We start from the raw sequence: 20,546 nt of genomic DNA, 5'->3' as shown, positions 1-20,546 counted from the left end.
CTGGGTCTGGAATCATCTGAATCCATCCAAGATGGCACACTGACATGGCTGGTAATTGATGCTGGGAGCACAGCTGGGCTGTTAATCAGAGTGACTGCACACATATGGCCTCTCCATTAACTTGGTCTTCATATAGCATGAACTCAGCATGATGGCCAAGTTCCAAGAGTGAGTGTTAAAGGATAGAGGAAGTGGATGGAGGATAGAGGAAGCGGAAGTTGCCAGTCTCTTAAGGCCTGGGCTCGGAAACCAATACTAGGTCATTTCATCCATAGCACCATATACTATTGGTCTTAGCAGTCAGAGAGCCCAACTACCCAAATTCAAGGGGAGGGGACATAGGGATAGACCCCATCTCTCAGTGAAAGAGTGTCAAAGGATTTGTGGCTATTTTTAATCTATCACTTACAGTTATATTTTCATATTAAAATTTAACAAGTACCCCTGGAACTAATTCTGTTCTTTCTTTACCTATAATACTGAACAGGTTTGACCAATTCTGTGTACAGTGAAATGTTTGTTGGCCCAGATGAGTTTGACTTCTTTCAAATTGGAGTTGATACTGAAATAACATTCTGCTTCAAAGAATTAAAGGTAAACAAAAATTTGTATCAAAATTTCACTGGTAGTTTTTAAAATAAAGATTTCAACTGTTTTTCTTCTTTTTCTCTTTCAGGGAATGCTGACATTTTCAGAGGCTACACATGCTCCTATAGCCATTCATTTTGATTTTCCTGGGAAGTAAGTCCTTGGGAAATTTCCTCCCTCCCTCCTCCCTCCCTTCTTTCTTTCCTTCCTTTCTTCCTTTTGTTATATATCAATAATAAAACCCTTTGGATCACTTTGAAATTAATTCACACCTCAAGAATTCCTTAACTTTACTAGCAACACTTACCAAACTAAAATTTGAAGGATGCCATAGATGGCATTTTTAAATTGGTAATTGAAAAAGATATATTCTGCAGAGTGAAAACATTTATAGACATGGTGAAATTAATTGCCTAATTAGAAAATTAAATTATGCATGGCTTAAACAAGTCTAATTTCTATGAAACCATGATATTTCATATAGTATTTCAGAACTAAAATTTCAGAGACTGGGTTAGATGAGCTTTTTGAAATCAGATCTGATGATGTCGAAGGACCATGTTAATTTGTGAAGACAAATAGGACTTTAACTGTCTCTTTTTACTTCTGAAGTGTCATTTTCTAATTTTCCTAATGTCCATCAGAAAACATGTATGATGCTTGCTCTGACTTTGCCTTTTTTTAGACCTATGGCTTTAAGTATCGATGATATGTTACTGGAAGCTAACTTTATTTTGGCTACATTAGCTGATGAGCCAAGTAGAGCATCTTCTCCGCAATCACTGTGTCTTTCACAAAAACAAAAAAGGTAAGACCAATGTTTTAACATCTTTACTAGATGGGGAAAAGCCACTGCAATCTTATTCTGAAATAATTCATTGGCATTCATTTAGGAAACAATCGAGGAGTAAAACATTAGATCAGAAATATTGACTGAATCAGGAAGAGCTACAGTAGGAGCTAACTAGTGAGAAATAGCACCAATCATGCACTAGACATTCGTTTTTTCTCTTCTGATCAGAATTTAACAGGACTGTGTGATTTATCTTTGTTATTACCCAAACCTCATTTCCAGTTTTGGCAGTTGTTTTTAGGAGGGATACAGTGTTAAGGTTCACGGGTAAGTTTCTGTTCACTGCCTAGAACTCTTCTTTCTCGGACATGGGGACAGCCTTTGTTTTTCTTTTGTCTCAATAACTTTTTTTTTTTTTTTTTTTTGGTGCAGGGTGCTTCACTGTAAAAGTTAACTTAAAGGTACTATGGGAAATTTGGAAAATAGAGAAAAGTACAAAGAAGATAAATTGCACCACCTGGAGATAGCCACTATTAACATTTGGCTCACTGTTCTTTATTGCAGACTTTTTATTTTGCATAAGATGTCTTAAAATAAGATCAGGATCATATAGGATATGCAGTTTTCTATCCTCTTTGTCCCTCACAAAATATATTGTGAACAGGTTCCAATATAACTGATTATGACTTGGAAATACGATTTTTAATGACTGTATAGAATTTTATCATGCAGATGTATAGTAATTTGACTTTTTTTCTAACTCAGGCCCTGTTACTATATCACAAGTTTGTCTCATGCACACTGGGTTGCTTTACTGAAGAATTTGAATCTGTATTTATTTAGAAATTTAGAAAATTTCTAAATAATATATGTAAATTTTAGCTTTCTTTTTAAAAAATTTTTTATTTAAATTCTAGTTAGTTAACATACAGTGCAATATTGGTTTCAGGAGTAGAATTTAGTGATTCATCACTTACATACAACACCCAGTGCTCATCATAATAAGTGCCCTTCTTAATGCCCATCACCCATCTAGCCCATCCTCCACACACCTCCCTCCATCAACCCTCAGTTTGTTCTCTATCGTTAAGTCTCATGGTCTGGGCAGAAGACGTGAACAGACATTTCTGCAAAGAAGATATCCAGATGGCCAACAGACACATGAAAAAGTGCTCAGCATCCCTTGGCATCAGGGAAATCCAAATCAAAACCACAATGAGATACCACCTCACACCAGTCAGAATGGCTAAAATTAACAAGTCAGGAACGAGGATGTGGAGAAAGAGGAACCCTCCTACACTGTTAGTGGGAATGCAAACTGGTGCAGCCACTCTGGAAACCAGTATGGAGGTTCCTCAAAAAGTTGAAAATAGAGCTACACTACCACCCAGCAATTGCACTATTGGGTATTTACCCCAAAGATACAAATATAGTGATCCGAAGGGGCACCTGCACCTCAATGTTTATAGCAGCAATGTCCACAATAGCCAAACTATGGAAAGACCCAGATGTCCATCGACAGATGAATGGATAAAGAAGATGTGGTAGGGCGCCTGGGTGGCTCAGTTGGTTAAGCGACTGCCTTCGGCTCAGGTCATGATCCTGGAGTCCCGGGATCGAGTCCCACATCGGGCTCCCTGCTCAGCAGGGAGTCTGCTTAAAAAAAAAAAAAAAAGATGTGGTAAGGGGAGTAGGGGGATGGGTTAGCCCGGTGATGGGTATTAAGGAGGGCACGTATTGAATGGAGCTCTGGGTGTTATATGCAAACTATGAATCATGGAACATGACATCAAAAACTAATGATGTAATATATGGTGATTAACATAACATAATAAAATTAAAAAAAAAGATGGGAGGCTCGGTGATGGACATTGGGGAGGGTATGTGTTGTGATTAGTGCTGTGTGTTGTGTAAGACTGATGAATCACAGACCTGTACCTCTGAAACAAATAATACATTATATGTTAATAATAATAAAAAAGTCTCTTATGGTTTGTTTCCTTCTCTCTCTCTCTCCCTTTTATTCCTCTCCCTCCCATATGAGCTTCTGTTTTGCTTCTTGAATTCCACATTAGAGTGAAATCATATGGCATTTGTCTTTCCTTGACTGACTTATTTTGCTTAGTATAATACACCTACGTAATACACCTTACTAGAGTGTCCACATTGTTGCAAATGGCAGGATTTCATTCTTTTTTTTTTTAAGATTTTTAAAATTAATTTATTTGACAGAGAGAGACACAGCGAGAGAGGGAACACAAGCAGGGGGAGTGGGAGAGGGAGAAGCAGGCTTCCCGCTGAGCAGGGAGCCCGATGCGGGGCTGGATCCCAGGACCCTGGGATCATGACCTGAGCTGAAGGCAGCTGCTTAACGACTGAGCCATCCAGGCGCCCTGGCAGGATTTCATTCTTTTTGATGGCTGAGTAATATTCCATTTATATATATATATCACATCTTCTTTATCCATTCATCAGTCGATGGACATTTGGGCTCTTTTCATAGTTTGGCTATCGTTGATAATGCTGCTATAAACAGAGGGGTGCATGTACACTTCAAATCTGTATTTTTGTATCCTTGAGTAAATACCTAGTAGGGCAATTACTGGATAGTAGGGTAGGTAGTTCTATTTTTAATTTTTTGAGGTAAATTTTAAACTTTCAACAATCAGTTCTATGTTGTTTCAATATATTCTCTAAACTAGTGTTATCATTGTCATCCCATATTGCTTCATTAGTTATATAAAAATATACATTTGCAGGCTAACAGTTCATTCATTTAATCCCTTAATACCTCAGGTCCGATCTGATGTGTTCAACAAACAACAGTTCAAAGACTGGCAAAAATGCAACCAGCAAGGCCCCAGGATGTATCTTGAGAAAAGCAGCACCCAAAAGGCTTTATCCTAATGAGACTCAAACAGACATCCCTGCATTGGAAAACTGTGGCAGCCCTATAATGAAAAGAGTGAATGAAGACATTAGTGAAGTGCCAGAAAGCAGTGTCAGCGACACGGAGGAGGCGCCAGGGTCTTCATATCTAAGGAAGGTAAAGGGAAAACATTGAGACATGACAACGTCTCAGTCAAGATTTCTCATCATCTGTCTCCCTTTGCAGTCTCCCTGCCCAGGCCCACCCCAATGTCCTGAAAATAGTTTCCTTACTTTTTGATAGGAGAGAGGTGAAACCAGTCTGACTTACAGACTGTCAGTACAAAAGAGTTTAAATTGCTCATTGAGCAACAAAATATATTCAAGTAGATATTTGGGTCTCTTGTATTAAAGAATAAATTATGATTGCTTACAGGATAATCTTTGAATACAAATAATATGCTAAAGGCATATAATTGACTTTCTAAGATAAGTGTCCTCATTTTATTTTTCAAATTGGGTTGGGAAATCCTTTACTCATCGTAGTACAAATTTAAATTTCATCCCAACAAGTATCACCAATTATTTCATAGTGGAGTCCCAGTTAATAACCTATTATATTACCAACATTTTACTAGCTGGATGATAAGCTTTACAGAATGCCATTGTGTTAAACCTTATGATATCTATTGAACTGAAGGTAAATATGATTTATTAGAAACTGAAGTATCTCAAATAATAATTCCCAATTTAATATGTTTACATTAATGGTTTATTCAAGCTTGTTTTACTATTGCTATTATTATTGGTTTAGAAATATGAGTTTCTTAACAAATTTGAAGGGAGAAATAGTATTTCTAAAAGTCACTATCTTACACTGTATAAAAGACTTTTAGGGCGGGGCGCCTGGGTAGCTCAGTTGGTTAAGCGACTGCCTTTGGCTCAGGTCATGATCCTGGAGTCCCGGGATCGAGTCCCGCATTGGGCTCCCTGCAGCAGGGAGTCTGCTTCTCCCTCTCACCCTCCCACCTCTCATGCTCTCTCTATCTCATTCTCTCTCTCAAATAAATAAATAAAATCTTTAAAAAAAAAAAAGACTTTCAGGGCAGTAAAATTGGGTAGTAAACTCCATTCATTATTCAGTTTGATACTGTGTTTATTGAATACCTATTATATGCCTAGCAGTTACAGCAATTTTCTCTTGTATATTACTAACTTGGCCATGAGGTGAAAACTGAAATTTGTCTTTCATTATACAAAAGCATTTTCCCCTTCTGTTTTTTTGGTCACACATATTGTGCTTACCTTTTCAAAGGTAACAATACAAAAACATTTTCTGGCCACTTCACTTCCCTGAAATTCACTAAGATTGCCCATTTCCTCACTAGGGAAAGTGACATTTATAAAGAACTGTAAAGAACTGTAAGCTCCATGAGCACCATTACAGGACTCTTCTTAAAATTTCCCATCATGTCACGTATATTCTAAAAACAACCGCCACCCAGGTGCCCCAACACAGTCCTATTTTAAATGGTATTATTTGCCTTAATATGGCAAACTCCTGCAAAACTGAAATTACAATAGGATTGTTATTTAGACCCTTATCATTTTCCATCCAAACTATTGTGAGCCTTCCCATTGGCTTCCATGCCTCCATTCCTGTCCACTCTGGTTCTCCTCCAGTGTACCAGAAGATTTTGTCCAAACCTTACATTTATAGTGAAGTACAGAGGTTTAGAGCACTGGCTCCAGATTTAGAATTCCTAGGTTTACATCCCTGTTTGCCACTTACTGGTTGTGTGACTTGGACAAGTTACTCCTCTCTTGCCTTGGTTTTATTTATTTATTTATTTATTTATTTTTAAATTATTTATTTATTTATTTATTTGAAGAGAGAGACACAGTGAGAGAGGGAACACAAGCAGGGGGAGTGGCAGAGGGAGAAGCAGGCTTCCCGCCGAGCGGGGAGCCCAATGCGGGGCTCGATCCCAGGACCCTGGGATCACGACCTGAGCCGAAGGCAGATGCTTAACGACTGAGCCACCCAGGCGCCCCTTGCCTTGGTTTTATTATCAGTAAAAGGGGGATAATAATAGTACTACCCATTAAATAGAACTGTGGGAATTAATTGAACTAATATATGGAGCTGGCACATGGCTAATGCTCATTAAATGTTAGTTACTGTTATACATTACTCTCCTGTCTTCAAAACTCTTGGATCATTCCCTTTGTCCCATAGGATTACAACTAAACTCCTTGGAATGGCATTCAGGGACTGTCCCTGGGGTATTTATTATGCTCTTCACTAGGCCTCCCCCTTTCCTCCTTCCTGCTCCCATACAAAACATACTCTATGCCAGGAATGGCAGATAGGTTTCCTCTTTAGTAACACCACCAGTCATTTGGTTGGGCAAACTAAGTTGAGCGTGACTAAAGCTATATCTGTAGTTGATTTGCAGCATTTGCCATGTACACAGGAGGGCCATCCCTTGTGAACCAGACTCAAGCTATAGCCATTATGGTGCTAGTAACATTCTGATAATAATATGGCCCATTACTATTTGTTTGCTTGTTTGTTTTTAACTTTCCATTTTAAAATAATTTCGCTTTTAAAAAGTTGCAAAAAGGGGCGCCTGGGTGGCTCAGTCGTTAAGTGTCTGCCTTCGGCTCAGGTCATGATCCCAGGGTCCTGGGATCGAGTCCCGCATCGGGCTCCCTGCTCCGCGGGAAGCCTGCTTCTCCCTCTCCCACTCCCCCTGCTTGTGTTCCCTCTCTCGCTGTGTCTCTCTGTCAAATAAATAAATAAAGTCTTAAAAAAAAAAAGTAAAAAAAAAAATGCTTAACTGCTTACTCTGAGCCTATCAGCTAAAAACTCTTTAAAAAAATAAATAAATAAAAAAAAAATAAATAAAAAGTTGCAAAAATTGGGGCGCCTGGGCAGTTCAGTCGGTTAAGCATCTTCCTTCAGCTCAGATCATGATCCCAGGGCCCTGGGATGAAGCCCTGTGTCAGGCTCCCTGCTCACTGGGGAGTCTGCTTCTCCCTAACCCTGCTCGTGCTCAGGCGTGAGCTCTCTCTCTCTCTCTCAAATAAATAAATAAGTTCTTAAAAAAAAGTTGCAGGGTGGGAGGATGGGTTAGCCTGGTGGTGGGTATTGAGGAGGGCACATTCTGCATGGAGCACAGGGTGTTATGCACAAACAATGAATCATGGAACACTTCATCTAAAACTAATGATGTAATGTATGGGGATTAACATAAGAATAAAAAAAAAAGTTGCAAAAATAGTACGAAGAATTCCTACATACCCTTCTCCCCGACTATCCAGATGTTAACATTTATGTGATAGTACAATTCTCATTTCACCAGAGAAAAATCAGAAAATACAAATAAGAGATTATCAGAGATAATCACTACAAACACTTCTATTATTACTGTTAGGGCTTTTTCTATGCATGTATATACACACATGCTTGCACACATGCACATTATATTTAAAAAAAATTTTTTTAAAGATTTTATTAATTTATTTGTCAGAGAGAGAGAAAGCACAACCAGGGGGAGCAGGAGATAGATGAAGAAGCAGGCCCCCTGCTGAGCAAAGAGCCTGATGCAGGACTCGATCCCAGGACTCTGGGATCATGACCTGAGCCAAAGGCAGACGCTTAACCGACTGAGCCACCCAGGTGTCCCATGAACATTATATTTTTTAAAATTTTGAAATAAATTCAGACTCACTTGCGGAAGTAGTATAAAGAATTCCCATATACTGGTCACCCAGATTCCCTAAATATTAACAGCGTCTCCTTTAGTCTGGAACATTTTCTAAATCTTGTTTTATCTTTCTTTACCTTGACACTTTAGTACAATGTCCCTGTATTTGAATTTTTCTGATTTCTTCATGATTAAATTTCAGCTGTGCATTTTTAGTAAGAATGAAACAGAACAATGCTGTGTTCTTCTCACACATTTTATCTGGAAACCCATGATGGAGATTTGTCTTCTTGGTGATCCTAATTTTATCATATAGTTAAGGTTATCTGCCAGATTTCTCCATGGTAAAGTTACTGTTTTCTGTTAGTAATCGAAAGTGGCTTGGTGGGAGATACTTTGAAACTAAGTAAATATCCTGTTTCTTGTCATACTTTTTGCCTACTAATTTTAGCATCCATTGATGCTTTTTTGTCTAAAATAATTATTACTGTGATGCTTGACAAATGGTAATTTTTCTATTATCAGATGAAATTCTGCTTTAATAACTTTCCTTCTCTCCATTTATTTGTTATTCAATTACTTATGTGACAAAATACTCTTGAATATTAATTTTATTTTGGGGGTGATAATCCATTACTATCATTTATACTGGGAGCCTCTGTCTCTTTGGCATATCTCCAGCGTTTTTTGAGTACTTCCTTACTTTCTGGAAACTTAAAGTGTTCTAGGCTTACCTTGTATTTCCCAACTCCAACCCAAATGGAATCAGTCATTTCTCCCAAGAGTCCTGGTTCCTTTGATCGGAGATGGCAGACAGAAACAACTTCTGGGTGGTAGGTGTGCTCTTTTGTACTGGGATTTCCTTGCTTCTAGGCCCTCTCAGCAGACAAAGCTAGGAAACATATGCATTTATTGACACATACACACATATTGATCAATTTTTATATCTATTTGTATACATACATACTTATGTACATTAAAACCCATGAATTCATACTGATACCTCCAGTTCCAGTCCAACACCACAGGGTTCATACTGGCCTCCCCCATTTATTTTTTTAATTATTTTTTAAAAAAGATTTTATTTATTTATTTGAGAGAGAGAACATGAGCAGGGAGGAGGGTCAGAGGGAGAGGGAGAAGCAGACTCCCTGCTGAGCAGGGAGCCCAAAACAGGGCTCTATCCCAGGACCATGGGATCATGACCTGAGCCAAAGGCAGATGCTTCACCGACTGAGCCCCCTGGGCGCCCCTCCCCTGTTTCTTTAAAACTCCTTTGTCTGACAGTGAGAAACTTGGCTGTTGTTATCCACAACATGTTTATTTATTGTTCAATCTGAGAACACATAGTTTCAGAATTGCTAATCCATACCCCTGGAAAAAATGAATCTGCTAACAGAAGTACAATATTTGTGAATATTATTTTGTCTTCAGCTATTAAGTATATATTCAAAATACTTCTTCTCAGGGCACCTCATTGGTGCAGTCAGTTAAGCATCCAACTCTTGGTTTCAGCTTGGGTCATAATCTCATGGTCAGGAGATCGAGCCCCACATCAGGCTCCATGCTCAGCACAGAGTCTGCTTGAGATTCTCTCTCCCTCTGCCCCTCCTGCTGTGCACGCTCTCTCTCTGAAGTGAATAAATAAATCTTAAAAAAAAAAAATACAGTTCATCAAAGTTACTTAGGTTAGTTTTTTCCCTCATTCATATTTCAGTATGGTTATATTAATCATTTTTAATGCAGGTAGCTTTGTTTGCTCCCATTTTGGTTCTCCCCAAATCCTTGTTGATTTTGGTCTTCGAGTGCTGACCTATGAACAGCACTAGAAGTCAGAACTATAAAAGGGTGTATGCAGAGCAGTGTCACTCCTTCCCTTCTTTGCACCCTTTGTAGAGAATAAATCTCAGTTTTAATCATTTATGTTTCTTTTTGCACAAATGAGCAGATACACACATATTTTTTTTCTATAAATACTATTTTCCACTTTGCTTTTTGCACCTAGCAGTATGTACTAGAAATCACTCCATATCACTTTATTTTTCCCCTCAATAACTGTGTAGTATTTCATGTGTGATATACCATAGTTAATTCAACCATTCTCTTATATGTGGGCATTTAGATCCCTCCCCCTTATGTTTTGCAATTACAAAGCTGCAGTGAATAACCTTTTACACATGTAAAGGTTTTCATATTGTCTGAAGTCTATCTTCAAGACAAATTCCTGAAAGTGTGTTGCTGGTTTAAAAGTGCATATGTAAAAAAGAAAAAAAAGTGCATCTGTAGTCTTGTTAGATGCTGCCAGATTCTTCTCAGAAAGGTTGTACCAGTTTGCACTCCCTCCTGCAATAGAGGAGAGGGCCTATTTTCTGCAGCCTGCAAACAGCATGTATGTCATACTGATAGTTGAGAAATGGTACCTCGGTGTTGTTTTAATTTGCATTTCTCTAATTGTGAGGTTGAACATCTTTTCATGTGTTTAAAAACTTTTGTAATTTTGGGGTGCCTCAGTCGGTTGGACATCTGACTCTTTGTTTCAGCTCAGGTTCTGATCTCATGGCTTGTGTGACTGAGCACCAAGTTGAACTCCATACTCAAGCAGGAGTCTGCCCCTTTGCCCTCTTGGGCGGGCTTTCTCTCTCAAATAAATATTTAAAAACTTTTTAAATTTTTGTGGATTTATTATCTCTTCCCATTTTTCTATTTTTTTGTCCTTCAATTTTAAGAGTTCTTTATATATATAAGGATATTAGCCATTTATTTATCTGTGATATATGGTGTAAATATTTTCTCTCAGTTTATCAGTTGTCAAATTTTTAAGGTTTTTTTTCATGCAAAAATTTTTTCATTTTATATAGTCAAACTTACCTACCTTTAAAAAAGAATCATCTTTGGATTTTGAGTCATTAATTAGAAAGAAAGCCCTTCCCCATGTGGAGGTTAAAAGAGAAACTCACCCATGTTTCCTTCTAGAACTTGTATGGTTTCATCTTTTTTTTTTTTTAGAGAGGGGGCACATGAGCGGTGGTAGTGGGGGATGAGGTTCCAGAGTGGGGGAAGGGCAGAGGAAGAGGGAGAACGAATCCCAAGCAGTTTCCCTGCCCACTGCAGAGCCCAACACAGGGCTCTGTCTCACAACCCTGAGATCATGACCTGAGCTGAAATCAAGTTTTGGACGCTTAATCGACAGAGCCACCCAGGCGCCCCTGATTTCATCTTTTTAGATTTACACCTGAACTATTTGGAGTTTCTCGTCTTGTGTATGGTGTGAGGTAGGGGTTCAATTTTATCTTTTTCAAAATGGCTACCCAGCCATCCCAGAACCACTTCTTATAAGGTCTACCTTTGCCTTAGTGATTTGAGGAGCTCTCTTTGTCACATACTACATTTTTTTTTTTTTTTTTTTTTTTTTAAAGATTTTATTTATTTATTTGACAGAGAGACAGCGAGAGCAGGAACACAAGCAGGGGGAGTGGGAGAGGGAGAAGCAGGCTTCCCTCCAAGCAGGGAGCCCGATGTGGGACTCGATCCCAGGACCCTGGGACCATGACCTGAGCCGAAGGCAGACGCCCAACGACTGAGCCACCCAGGCGCCCGTCACATACTACATTTATGTATGTTTTGGGGTCTATTTCTAGACTTCCTTTTCTATTCTGCTGATCTGTTCATTTGTCAGAACCACATTTTTCATTACAGAGGCTTCAGAGTATGTCTGAATGTTCAGTAGTCAGTATCCCTTTGTAGATTTTGTCAGTTTTTCCTGGCTATTCCTGAATGTTGAACTTTAATATCAACTTATCTAGCTCCATAAAAGTCTGTTGTCATTTTTTTATTGGGATTTCCTTAAATTTCTGTTAACTTGGGGAAAACTGACATGTTTATCATGTTGAGTCATTCTGTCCCAAAACAGGCAAGTATTTCCACTTGTTGGTCTACTTTTATATCTTTCAGGGGTGTTTTAAAATTTTCCTCATATAGGTTCTATGAATTTATTAAGTTTATTCATAAGTAATTAACCTTTTATGTTGCTATTGCAAATGGAGTTTCCTCTACCATTATATTCTCCAACTGCCTATTGTATGTATATGAAGGCTAATGTTTTCTTGTGTTAATTTTTTTTTAAAGATTTTACTTATTTATTTGACAGAGAGAGGGAAAGCAAGCAGGAGGAGTGGGAGAGGGAGAAGCAGGCTTCCCACCAAGCAGGGAGCCCGATGCTCCCAGGACCCTGGGATCATGACCTGAGCCAAAGGCAGATGCTTAATGACTGAGACACCCAGGCGCCCCTCTTGTGTTAATTTTATATCCTATTACCTTGCTGAATTATTTTGTTAACATTAGTTTTATCATTGATTCTCTCAGGTTTTACAGACATACTATCTATCATCTTTATAGTTTTACTTCCTCTTTAATGCCTTCAACTGATCTTTTTTGTTCAGCTGCATTAGCTTATAATCTCTAGTACAATGTTGAGTAGCAGTGGAGAGACATCCTTGCTTAGTTCCTAATCTTGGTGGTAAGGTTTAGCACACACTTTTGTGTTCTACTTTTACTCATGGTATTGTTCCTACAGCCTGGGATGATAGTAATTCTTTCTTTTCCACCTTTCAAACTCCTACCCATCCTTCAAGGCCTGGCTCAAATGATACTTCTCATTTTGAAGTCTTCCCATTCTACTCAAAGCACTTGTGCATCATATTCACTGTCATTGTCACATAATAATTTAACGTACATGTTTGTTAGTCTACTGGGTGACTGTGAGTTCATCAAGGACAAGCCTGAGTCTTACTCATCTCTGTATCCTAGTGCATAGCCAATGGTTGGCAAACTTTCAGTACTGGTTTGGGATAGCCTAGGGAAGTTTTTAAAATCCTTTCAAGTAGTATCACAAAATTCCAAAATGAAATCAATTTTAATTCACTGTATTTAAAATAATATATGGTAGTATATTGCTTTGGGAAAGGGGATTTTCAAAATTGAATTATGACAGAGTATTACTGTGTTGTAAACAATGACAGGTATTCTTTTCCATTGTGGATTTTCAATAAGTTTAAACAAGAAGTTATACACAGTTCTTGGAGCACCAAAATGGGGAAAATATGTATATCATTAAAAAAAAAAGAGGGGCGCCTGGGTGGCTCAGTCATTAAGCGTCTGCCTTCAGCTCAGGTCATGATCCCAGGGTCCTGGGATCGAGCCCCGCATCGGGCTCCCTGCTCCGCTGGAAGCTTGCTCTCCCTCTCCTACTCCCCCTGCTTGTGTTCCCTCTCTCACTGTGTCTCTCTCTGTCAAATAAATAAAATCTTAAAAAAAAAAAAGATTTTAGGGCGCCTGGGTGGCTCAGTCGTTAAGCATCTGCCTTCGACTCAGGTCATGGTCCCAGGGTCCTGGGATCGAGCCCCGCTTCGGGCTCCCTGCTCAGCAGGAAGCCTGCTTCTCCCTCTCCCACTCCCCCTGCTTGTGTTCCTGCTCTTGCTGTCTCTCTGTCAAATAAATAAATAAAATCTTTAAAAAATAATTAAAAATTAAAAAAAGATTTTATAATAATTTATCTTCTTACCCAGTTCATACTGGACTTGAGGTTAATTCCCAGTTTCATGGCTGTTCATAAGCATTTTCATTAGAAGACTGTTAGATACCAGGAAAGGGCTCGATCATTCAGCCATTCAAGATTTACAGGCTGAAGAGTAGGTGGGAACAGAGAGAGTAGCAAAGAATATTTACCCTAATAGCAAATTCACAGCAATTTTCAAAAACCAAAGTAAATATAAGCTTTCTAGTCTACTATATAGCACCATAAACATTATGAAGAGCTATGTGCATATGATATTATATGTTGAACGGACACAGGTGCTATCTCTAGGTCATTTCCAGCCTTAGGCTCTTGACCTTGGTCAAAACTAGATTCTTCAGAGGCAGCTGAGAGTATGCCTCTAGTTAAAAAATCAAAGCCAGTCGTATTAATTTCCTATTTCTGCTGGAACAAATAACCACAAATTTAGAGCCTTAAAACACCAGTTTATTGTCTTAAGGTTCTGGAGGTCAGAAGTCCAAAATGGGTCTTACTGGGCTAAAATCTAGGTGTGCAGGGGTGTGTTCCTTTCTGGAGACTCTAGAAAGAAAACAATCTGTTTTCTTGCCTTTCCCAGTTTCTTGAGGTCACCTGCATTCTTTGGTTTGTGGTTCCCTCCCATCTTCAAAACCAGCAGTGGGGGCACCTGGGTGGCTCAGTCGGTTAAGCGTCTGCCTTTGGCTTAGGTCATGATTCCGGGGCCCTGGAATCGAGCCCTGCATTGGGCTTCCTGCTCAGTGGGGAGCCTGCTTCTCCCTCTTCCTCTGCCCTTTTCCCCTGCTCATGCCCTCTCAAATAAATAAGTAAATAAAATCTTTAAAAAAAAGTTTAATAAAATTATGAGATGTATTCATAAAATTAAAAAGAAAAACCCAGCAATGGCTGGTTGAGTCTTTTTCACATCACTTTACTATGACCTTTTTTCTTCCTCTCCCTCCTTCACATTTAAGGATCCTTGTAATTCCATTGGGCCCACCTGGATGGTCCAAGTCAGCTGATTAGCAACTTAAATTCCATCTACTATCTTTAATTTCCCTCTTCCACATGATGTAACATATTCACAGGTTCTTGGGTTTAAGATGTGTACACCTTTGGGGGGGGCATTCTGTCTATCACAGCTAATTTGGGTGTTCCATCTGAAGCAAGAATTCCACAGCTGCTGTCAGACTGCCACTATGCAGAGGGCATCTTCACCTTCTGATATGTGAGGATGAGCCAAGAACAAGGCTCATTCATTTATTCATTCATGCAACTATCATGCAATTCCCACAAGTATCTGTCAAGGGTCATGTGTCTTAGATGTAGGGAATACAATGGAGGGCAAATTATTTTGCTCTTGTTTATACAAGGAAGTTTCCTTTTTTTTTTTTTTTAAGATTTTATCCATTTATTTGACAGAGAGAGACACAGCAAGAGAGGGAACACAAGCAGGGGGAGAGGGAGAAGCAGGCTTCCCGCGGAGCAGGGAGCCTGACGCGGGGCTCGATCCCAGGACTCTGGGATCATGACCTGAGCCGAAGGCAGCCGCCCAACCAACTGAGCCACTCAGGCACCCCAACAAGAAAGATTCCTAAACTTGATTATAGACTAGGGGGGAGATACACATTAAATAGTCACACGACTAAATATATGCTAATTTTAAAAAACTGTGATAAGTTCAATTAAGGAAAAGTTCAGGATGCTTTGAGAGAACTTAAGATGTGACTGACCTAATCTAGGTCAGAAAGCCTTCTCCTTGAAACTGGTGTTTGGGTTGAGCTAGAAAGGTTAAAGTAGTGGAGTTGGGTGAATGTATGGCATGTGCAAAGGCCCTGTGATGGAGTGTGGTGGTTTTAAGGAAGTGAAGCCTGGCCGATGTGATCAGAGAGCAGATAGCCAAGGGGAAACAATGGCACAGGGTGAAGTTAGAGCAGTTGTTGAATACCAGATGCCTGAAGAGTCCTGGAAGCCATGTTTGTTCTCTGTAGTTAAGAGTCTGGTTTTTGTTTTTTGGTTTTTTGTCTTTACAGATTTTGAGAGAGAGAGAACAAGTGGGGCAGAGAGAAGCAGAGGGAGAGGGAGAAGCAGACTCCCCACTGAGCAGGGATCCCAATGTTGGGACTTGATCCCAGGACCCTGGGATCATGACCTCAGCCAAAGGCAGACGCTTAACCAACTGAGCCACCCAGACACCCTGAGTCTGTTATTTGTTTCTCTCTCTCCCTTATTTTTCTCCTGTTTTGTTTCTTAAATTCCACATGAGTGAAATCATACGGTATTTGTCTTTCTCTGGCTTAACTTCACTAAGCTTTATAGTCTCTAGATATCCATGTTGTTGCAAATAGCAAGATTGCATTCTTTGTTATGGCCGAATAATACTCCATTGTATATATACATACATCTTCTTTATCCATTTATTAATTGATGGACACTTGGGCTGCTTCCGTATTTTGGCTATTGTAAGTAATGCTGCTATATACACAGAGGTGCATGTATCCCTTTGAATTAGTGTTCTTATATTCTTTGGGTAAATACCAGTAATGCCATTGCTGGACCACAAGATAGCTCTATTTTAACTTTTTGAGGAACCTCCATAACTGTTTGCCACGGTGGCTGCACTAGTTTGCATTCCCACCAACAGTGCACAAGGGTTCCTTTTTCTCCACATCCTCAACAACACCTGTTGTTCTTTGTGTTGTTGATTTTAGCCATTCTGACAGCTGTGAGGTGATATTGTAGTTTTGATTTGCACTTCCCTGATGATAAGTGATGATGAACATCTTCATGTGTCTGTTGGCCACCTATAAGTCTTCTTTGGAGAAATGTCTGTTCATGTCTTCTGTCCATTTTTTAAAAGATTTTGAGAGAGAGAGAGAGCGCCCAGGCAGGGGAGAGGAGCAGGGGGAGAGGGACAAGCAGACTCTGCGCGGAGCCTGAAATGGGGCTTGCTCTCACAACCCTGAGATCATGACCTGAGCTGAAATCAAGAGTTGGATGCTTACCCAACTGAGCCACCCAGGCGCCCCTTTTGTCCATTTTTTAAATTGGATTGTTTTTTGGGTGTTGGGTTTTATAAGTTCTTTACATATTTTGGATACTAACCCTTTATTGGCTATGTCATTTGCAAATATCTTCTCCCATTCTGTAGGTTGCCTTTCAGTTTGTTGTTTCCTTTGCTGTGTAGCAGCTTTTTATTTTTATTTAGTCCCAATAGTTTATTTTTGCTTTTGTTTCCCTTGCCTCCGGAGACATATCTAGAAAGAAGTTGCTACAGCCAATGTCAAAGAAGTTACTGCCTGTGTTTTCTTCTAGGATTTTTCTGGTTTCAGGTCTCACATTTAGGTCTTTAATCCATTTTAAATCTATTTTTGTGTGTGGTGTAAAAAGTGGTCCAGTTTCATTCTTCTGCACGTTGTCCAGTTTTCCCAACTCCATTTGTTGAAGAGACATTCTTTTTCTCATTGGATATTCTTCTTTATTTTGTTAAAGATTGTTAAAGATTAGCTGATCATGTAATTGTGTATTTTCCACAATTCTGTTCCATTGATCTATGTGTCTATTTTTGTTCCATTGATCTATGTGTCTATTTTTGTGCCAGTACCATACTGTTCTGATTACTACAGCTTTGTAATATAACTTGAAGTCTGGAACTGTGATGCCTCCAGCCTTTTTCTTTTTCAAGATTGCTTTGGTTATTTGGGGTCTTTTGTGGTTCCAGACAAATTTTAGGATTGTTTTTGTAGTTCTGTAAAAATGCTGTTGGTATTTTGCTAGGGATTGCATTAAATGAGTAATTGCTTTGGGTAGTAAAGATGTTTTAACAATATTTGTTCTTCCAATCCATGAGCATGTCTTTCTATTTCTTTGTGTCATCTTCAATTTCTTTCATCAGTTTTTTATAGTTTTCAGAGAACAGGTCTTTTACCTCTTTGGTTAGGTTTATTCCTAGGTATCTAATTATTTTGGGTGCACTGTACAGAGTAGAATTTTTAAAAAGATAACTGTAGAGCAGCCAAAGCAGCTACTGTGTGAAGAATGGGGTACAGTGAGGCAAGAATGGAAGCTCAGTTGCAGCATCTGAGATGGGAGTGATTCCTTATAGTAGAGACGGAGGGACATGGCCAAAGATGACAACTAACTGAGGAGGTAAAAATAACAGGATTTGGTAATGGATTGGTTATGGAGGTTAAAGGAAAAAGAGGTTTCAGAAAGACTTAGGTTTGGAGAAACAGCTTCACTGCTCACTAAGATCACAGTCAGTTTTGGACATGTTAAGTTGCAGAAATCAAGTAGGTAGTAGGATATATGGGTTGAAGTTCAAATTCTAACTTTGAGCTCCCTGGCATATATAGGTGGTAATTTCAACCAAGGGTGTGAATGAAATCTCCTAGGGAGAGGAGGGTACCAGAGGAGGGCTGCCATCATAGAAAGCAGAGGTTCTTAACCTGGGGCAATTATGCTCCCCAGGGGACATTGAGCAACGTCTGGGGACATTTTTGGATGTTGCAATTTGGGAAGGGGTGTGCTACTTGATGTCTAGTGGGTAGAGGCCAGGGATGCTGCTCAACCTCTGCTGCACAGCACAGTCCCTACAACAAAGAATCATCAGACCCAAAATGTCAGTAGTGCTGGGATTGAGAAACCCTAATTCAAAGGGTGGGTAGAAGAGGACCAGCCAGCAGAAAAGTCTAAAAGCAACCAGGAAGAGTGTGGCATGAGGAAGGTACGAGAAGAAAGTATCAAGTGGGATGAAGACTGAAAATGCTCATTGGCTTAAGGATGTGGTGATTTTTGGTGACCGTAGACAGTTTGTGGAGTGGTGGGGTCAGCAGCTTTTTCAAATAGGACTGAGGAATAAGAGAATGAGAAAATGGAGACAGTGAATGTAGACAGCTTGACAGCAGAGGTAAGGCAATAGTTGAGGGGGGGATGGGGGTGGGATGGGATAAGGCTATTTTGTATCTTATTTTTTTTTAAGATTTTATTTATTTGACAGAGAGAGACACAGTGAGAGAGGGAACACAAGCAGGGGAGTGGGAGAGGGAGAAGCAGGCCTCCCCTGGAGCAGGGAGCTTGATGCTGGGCTTGACCCCAAGACCCTGGGATCACGACCTGAACTGAAGGCAGACGCTCAACGACTGAGCCACCCAGGCGCCCCTAGGCTATTTTGTATTTTATTTTTTTTAAAATGTTTTATTTATTTATTCATGAGAGTCAGAGAGAGAGAGAGAGAGAGGCAGAGGCAGAGGGAGAAGCAGGCTCCCCGCCTAGCAGGGAGCCCGATGCGGGACCCGATCCCAGGACCCCGGGATCATGACCTGAGCCGAAGGCAGACGCTTAACCATCTGAGCCACCCAGGCGCCCGACTATTTTGTATTTTAAAGATGAAAAACATTTGATTAAAGTGCTGATATTCCTATTCAACAGAGAAGCGGCCTGGGAAGGCCTGGGGGGGGGGGGGCAGAGAAAGGGAGGGAAGGATTGGCTTTAGCTGGGAGTGGTGGCTTCAGCTGCAGCAGGAGGGAAAGGGGAGAAGATGGATTAATCAAGCAGGATTGCCTGCAGAGGGTCCCTTTGTCTGTCATTCCCTTGGTGTGAGTTTTAATGGCTCCAGCAGAGGAGTCAGATCAGTGATCCCAAACTGTTCCTTTTAGTCAGGGAAGGGTTTTGTTTTAGGATGTGCTGTACCAGTCATGAAGGTTTGGGTGTTCCATGAGCCATCACCATCAAAGTTAGGGAGACCACATGGGCCAAGTTTCTGAAAAGGGGCTGTGACCTGGAGCATCTAATGAGCACTAACTTTCGCTCGAATAAACAGTGGAGTTACTTTTTTTCCCTCCAGTTTTCTTGCATGTTCTTTGGAGCAGTTTCTTCTGAGCAGCGACAACACTTCAACCACCCTTTTGACAGTCTGGCAACAGCAAGTGACAGTGAAGAGGACATGAATAATGGCAGTTCTTCCACATTCTAACACTTAATGATGGCTGAATTGGCCCCCAGTCCATTTGCTAGCTCACTTGCACCTCAAACACGTTTTCACATTTAGTCTAAAAGATACTGTCTTGGACTTCCTTGAAATGGGAGGATGGGCTTCTGCTTTGCTAAACATCATCATTTTTTATAAGAGCCATATCTAGAAATAGCTGCTTGTTAAGTGTACATATTTGCTTTAAATCCATAATGCTACTTGGAGGCAGGAGAGTCTTCTGTGCAGGGAAAAAGCTCGTTAGAATTCTTCAATGCACGTTCACACTAGAGCTTTTAGCATTTTCTTTGCCAGTTTTTTTTTTTTTTTTTTTAAGATTTTATTTATTTATTCATGAGAGACAGAGAGAGAGACAGAGGCAGAGCGAGAAGCAGGCTCCACGCGGAGCAGGGAGCCCGATGCGGGACTCGATCCCAGCACCCTGGGATCATGACCTGAGCCGAAGGCAGACGCTTAACCGACTGAGCCACCCAGGCATCCCTCTTTGCCAGTTTTATAAAGGTATTTAGACCTTTTTCAGCAGCCATCTAGAGTGCATCAATATGGCTTGTAGTTCTGTGACTAGTAGGGAGCTTTTGTATTTGATTGCAAACATTAGAGTTTTGGTGCTTTCAGACATAGTAAAAAGCTATGCAGTCTCTTCCTATGTAATGCCATGACTTTTTTTGTCCATTGCTTTTTATATTCTGTTAAGATTTTAAGTAAAAATAATCCCTGAACTAAAGGTCAAGAATAAAAATATATAGCCACCCCCCTCACTTTGGAGTCTTTTCATATATTGTAAAATTTTATTTTATAGCCTTAAATTGTTCTGATTTTCATATGTGATTTTTACATTTTGCAGTGGCACGCAGAAAAGAATTTTATGGAACTGCTGCCAAAATTATTTCTGTATTATCTGACATTGAGCAGCAACCGCCACTTCGAGAGCCTAGGTTTGGAGTAAAATGAGGTAGATGATGAATATTTCTGTTCTTTGCCCCTTTAAGAATTAGCTTCTTACCTGAACAGACAGACTAAAAAATCTGGCACAAAACCATTGTTACA

The 20,546-nt window shown here is 39.8% G+C and overlaps 1 protein-coding gene across 1 annotated transcript in view; it reads left to right on the top strand.

Moving 5' to 3' along the window:
- RAD9B (RAD9 checkpoint clamp component B) overlaps positions 1-19,484 on the top strand; it is a 39,877-nt gene extending 20,393 nt beyond the window's left edge. Inside the window, exons 7-11 of the mRNA XM_021698629.1 lie at positions 488-594; positions 677-741; positions 1,274-1,396; positions 4,178-4,427; positions 19,356-19,484. Of these exons, the coding sequence (XP_021554304.1) occupies positions 488-594; positions 677-741; positions 1,274-1,396; positions 4,178-4,427; positions 19,356-19,484 (674 nt within the window). The remainder of the gene's footprint in view (positions 1-487; positions 595-676; positions 742-1,273; positions 1,397-4,177; positions 4,428-19,355) is intronic.
- The last annotated feature ends 1,062 nt before the right edge of the window (positions 19,485-20,546 follow it).

The sequence above is a fragment of the Neomonachus schauinslandi genome, chromosome 14 (assembly GCF_002201575.2).
Source record: "Neomonachus schauinslandi chromosome 14, ASM220157v2, whole genome shotgun sequence".
NCBI lineage: Eukaryota > Metazoa > Chordata > Mammalia > Carnivora > Phocidae > Neomonachus > Neomonachus schauinslandi.
Note: the sequence above shows the minus strand (reverse complement) of the source record. Positions and strands in the feature narration are given on the sequence as shown.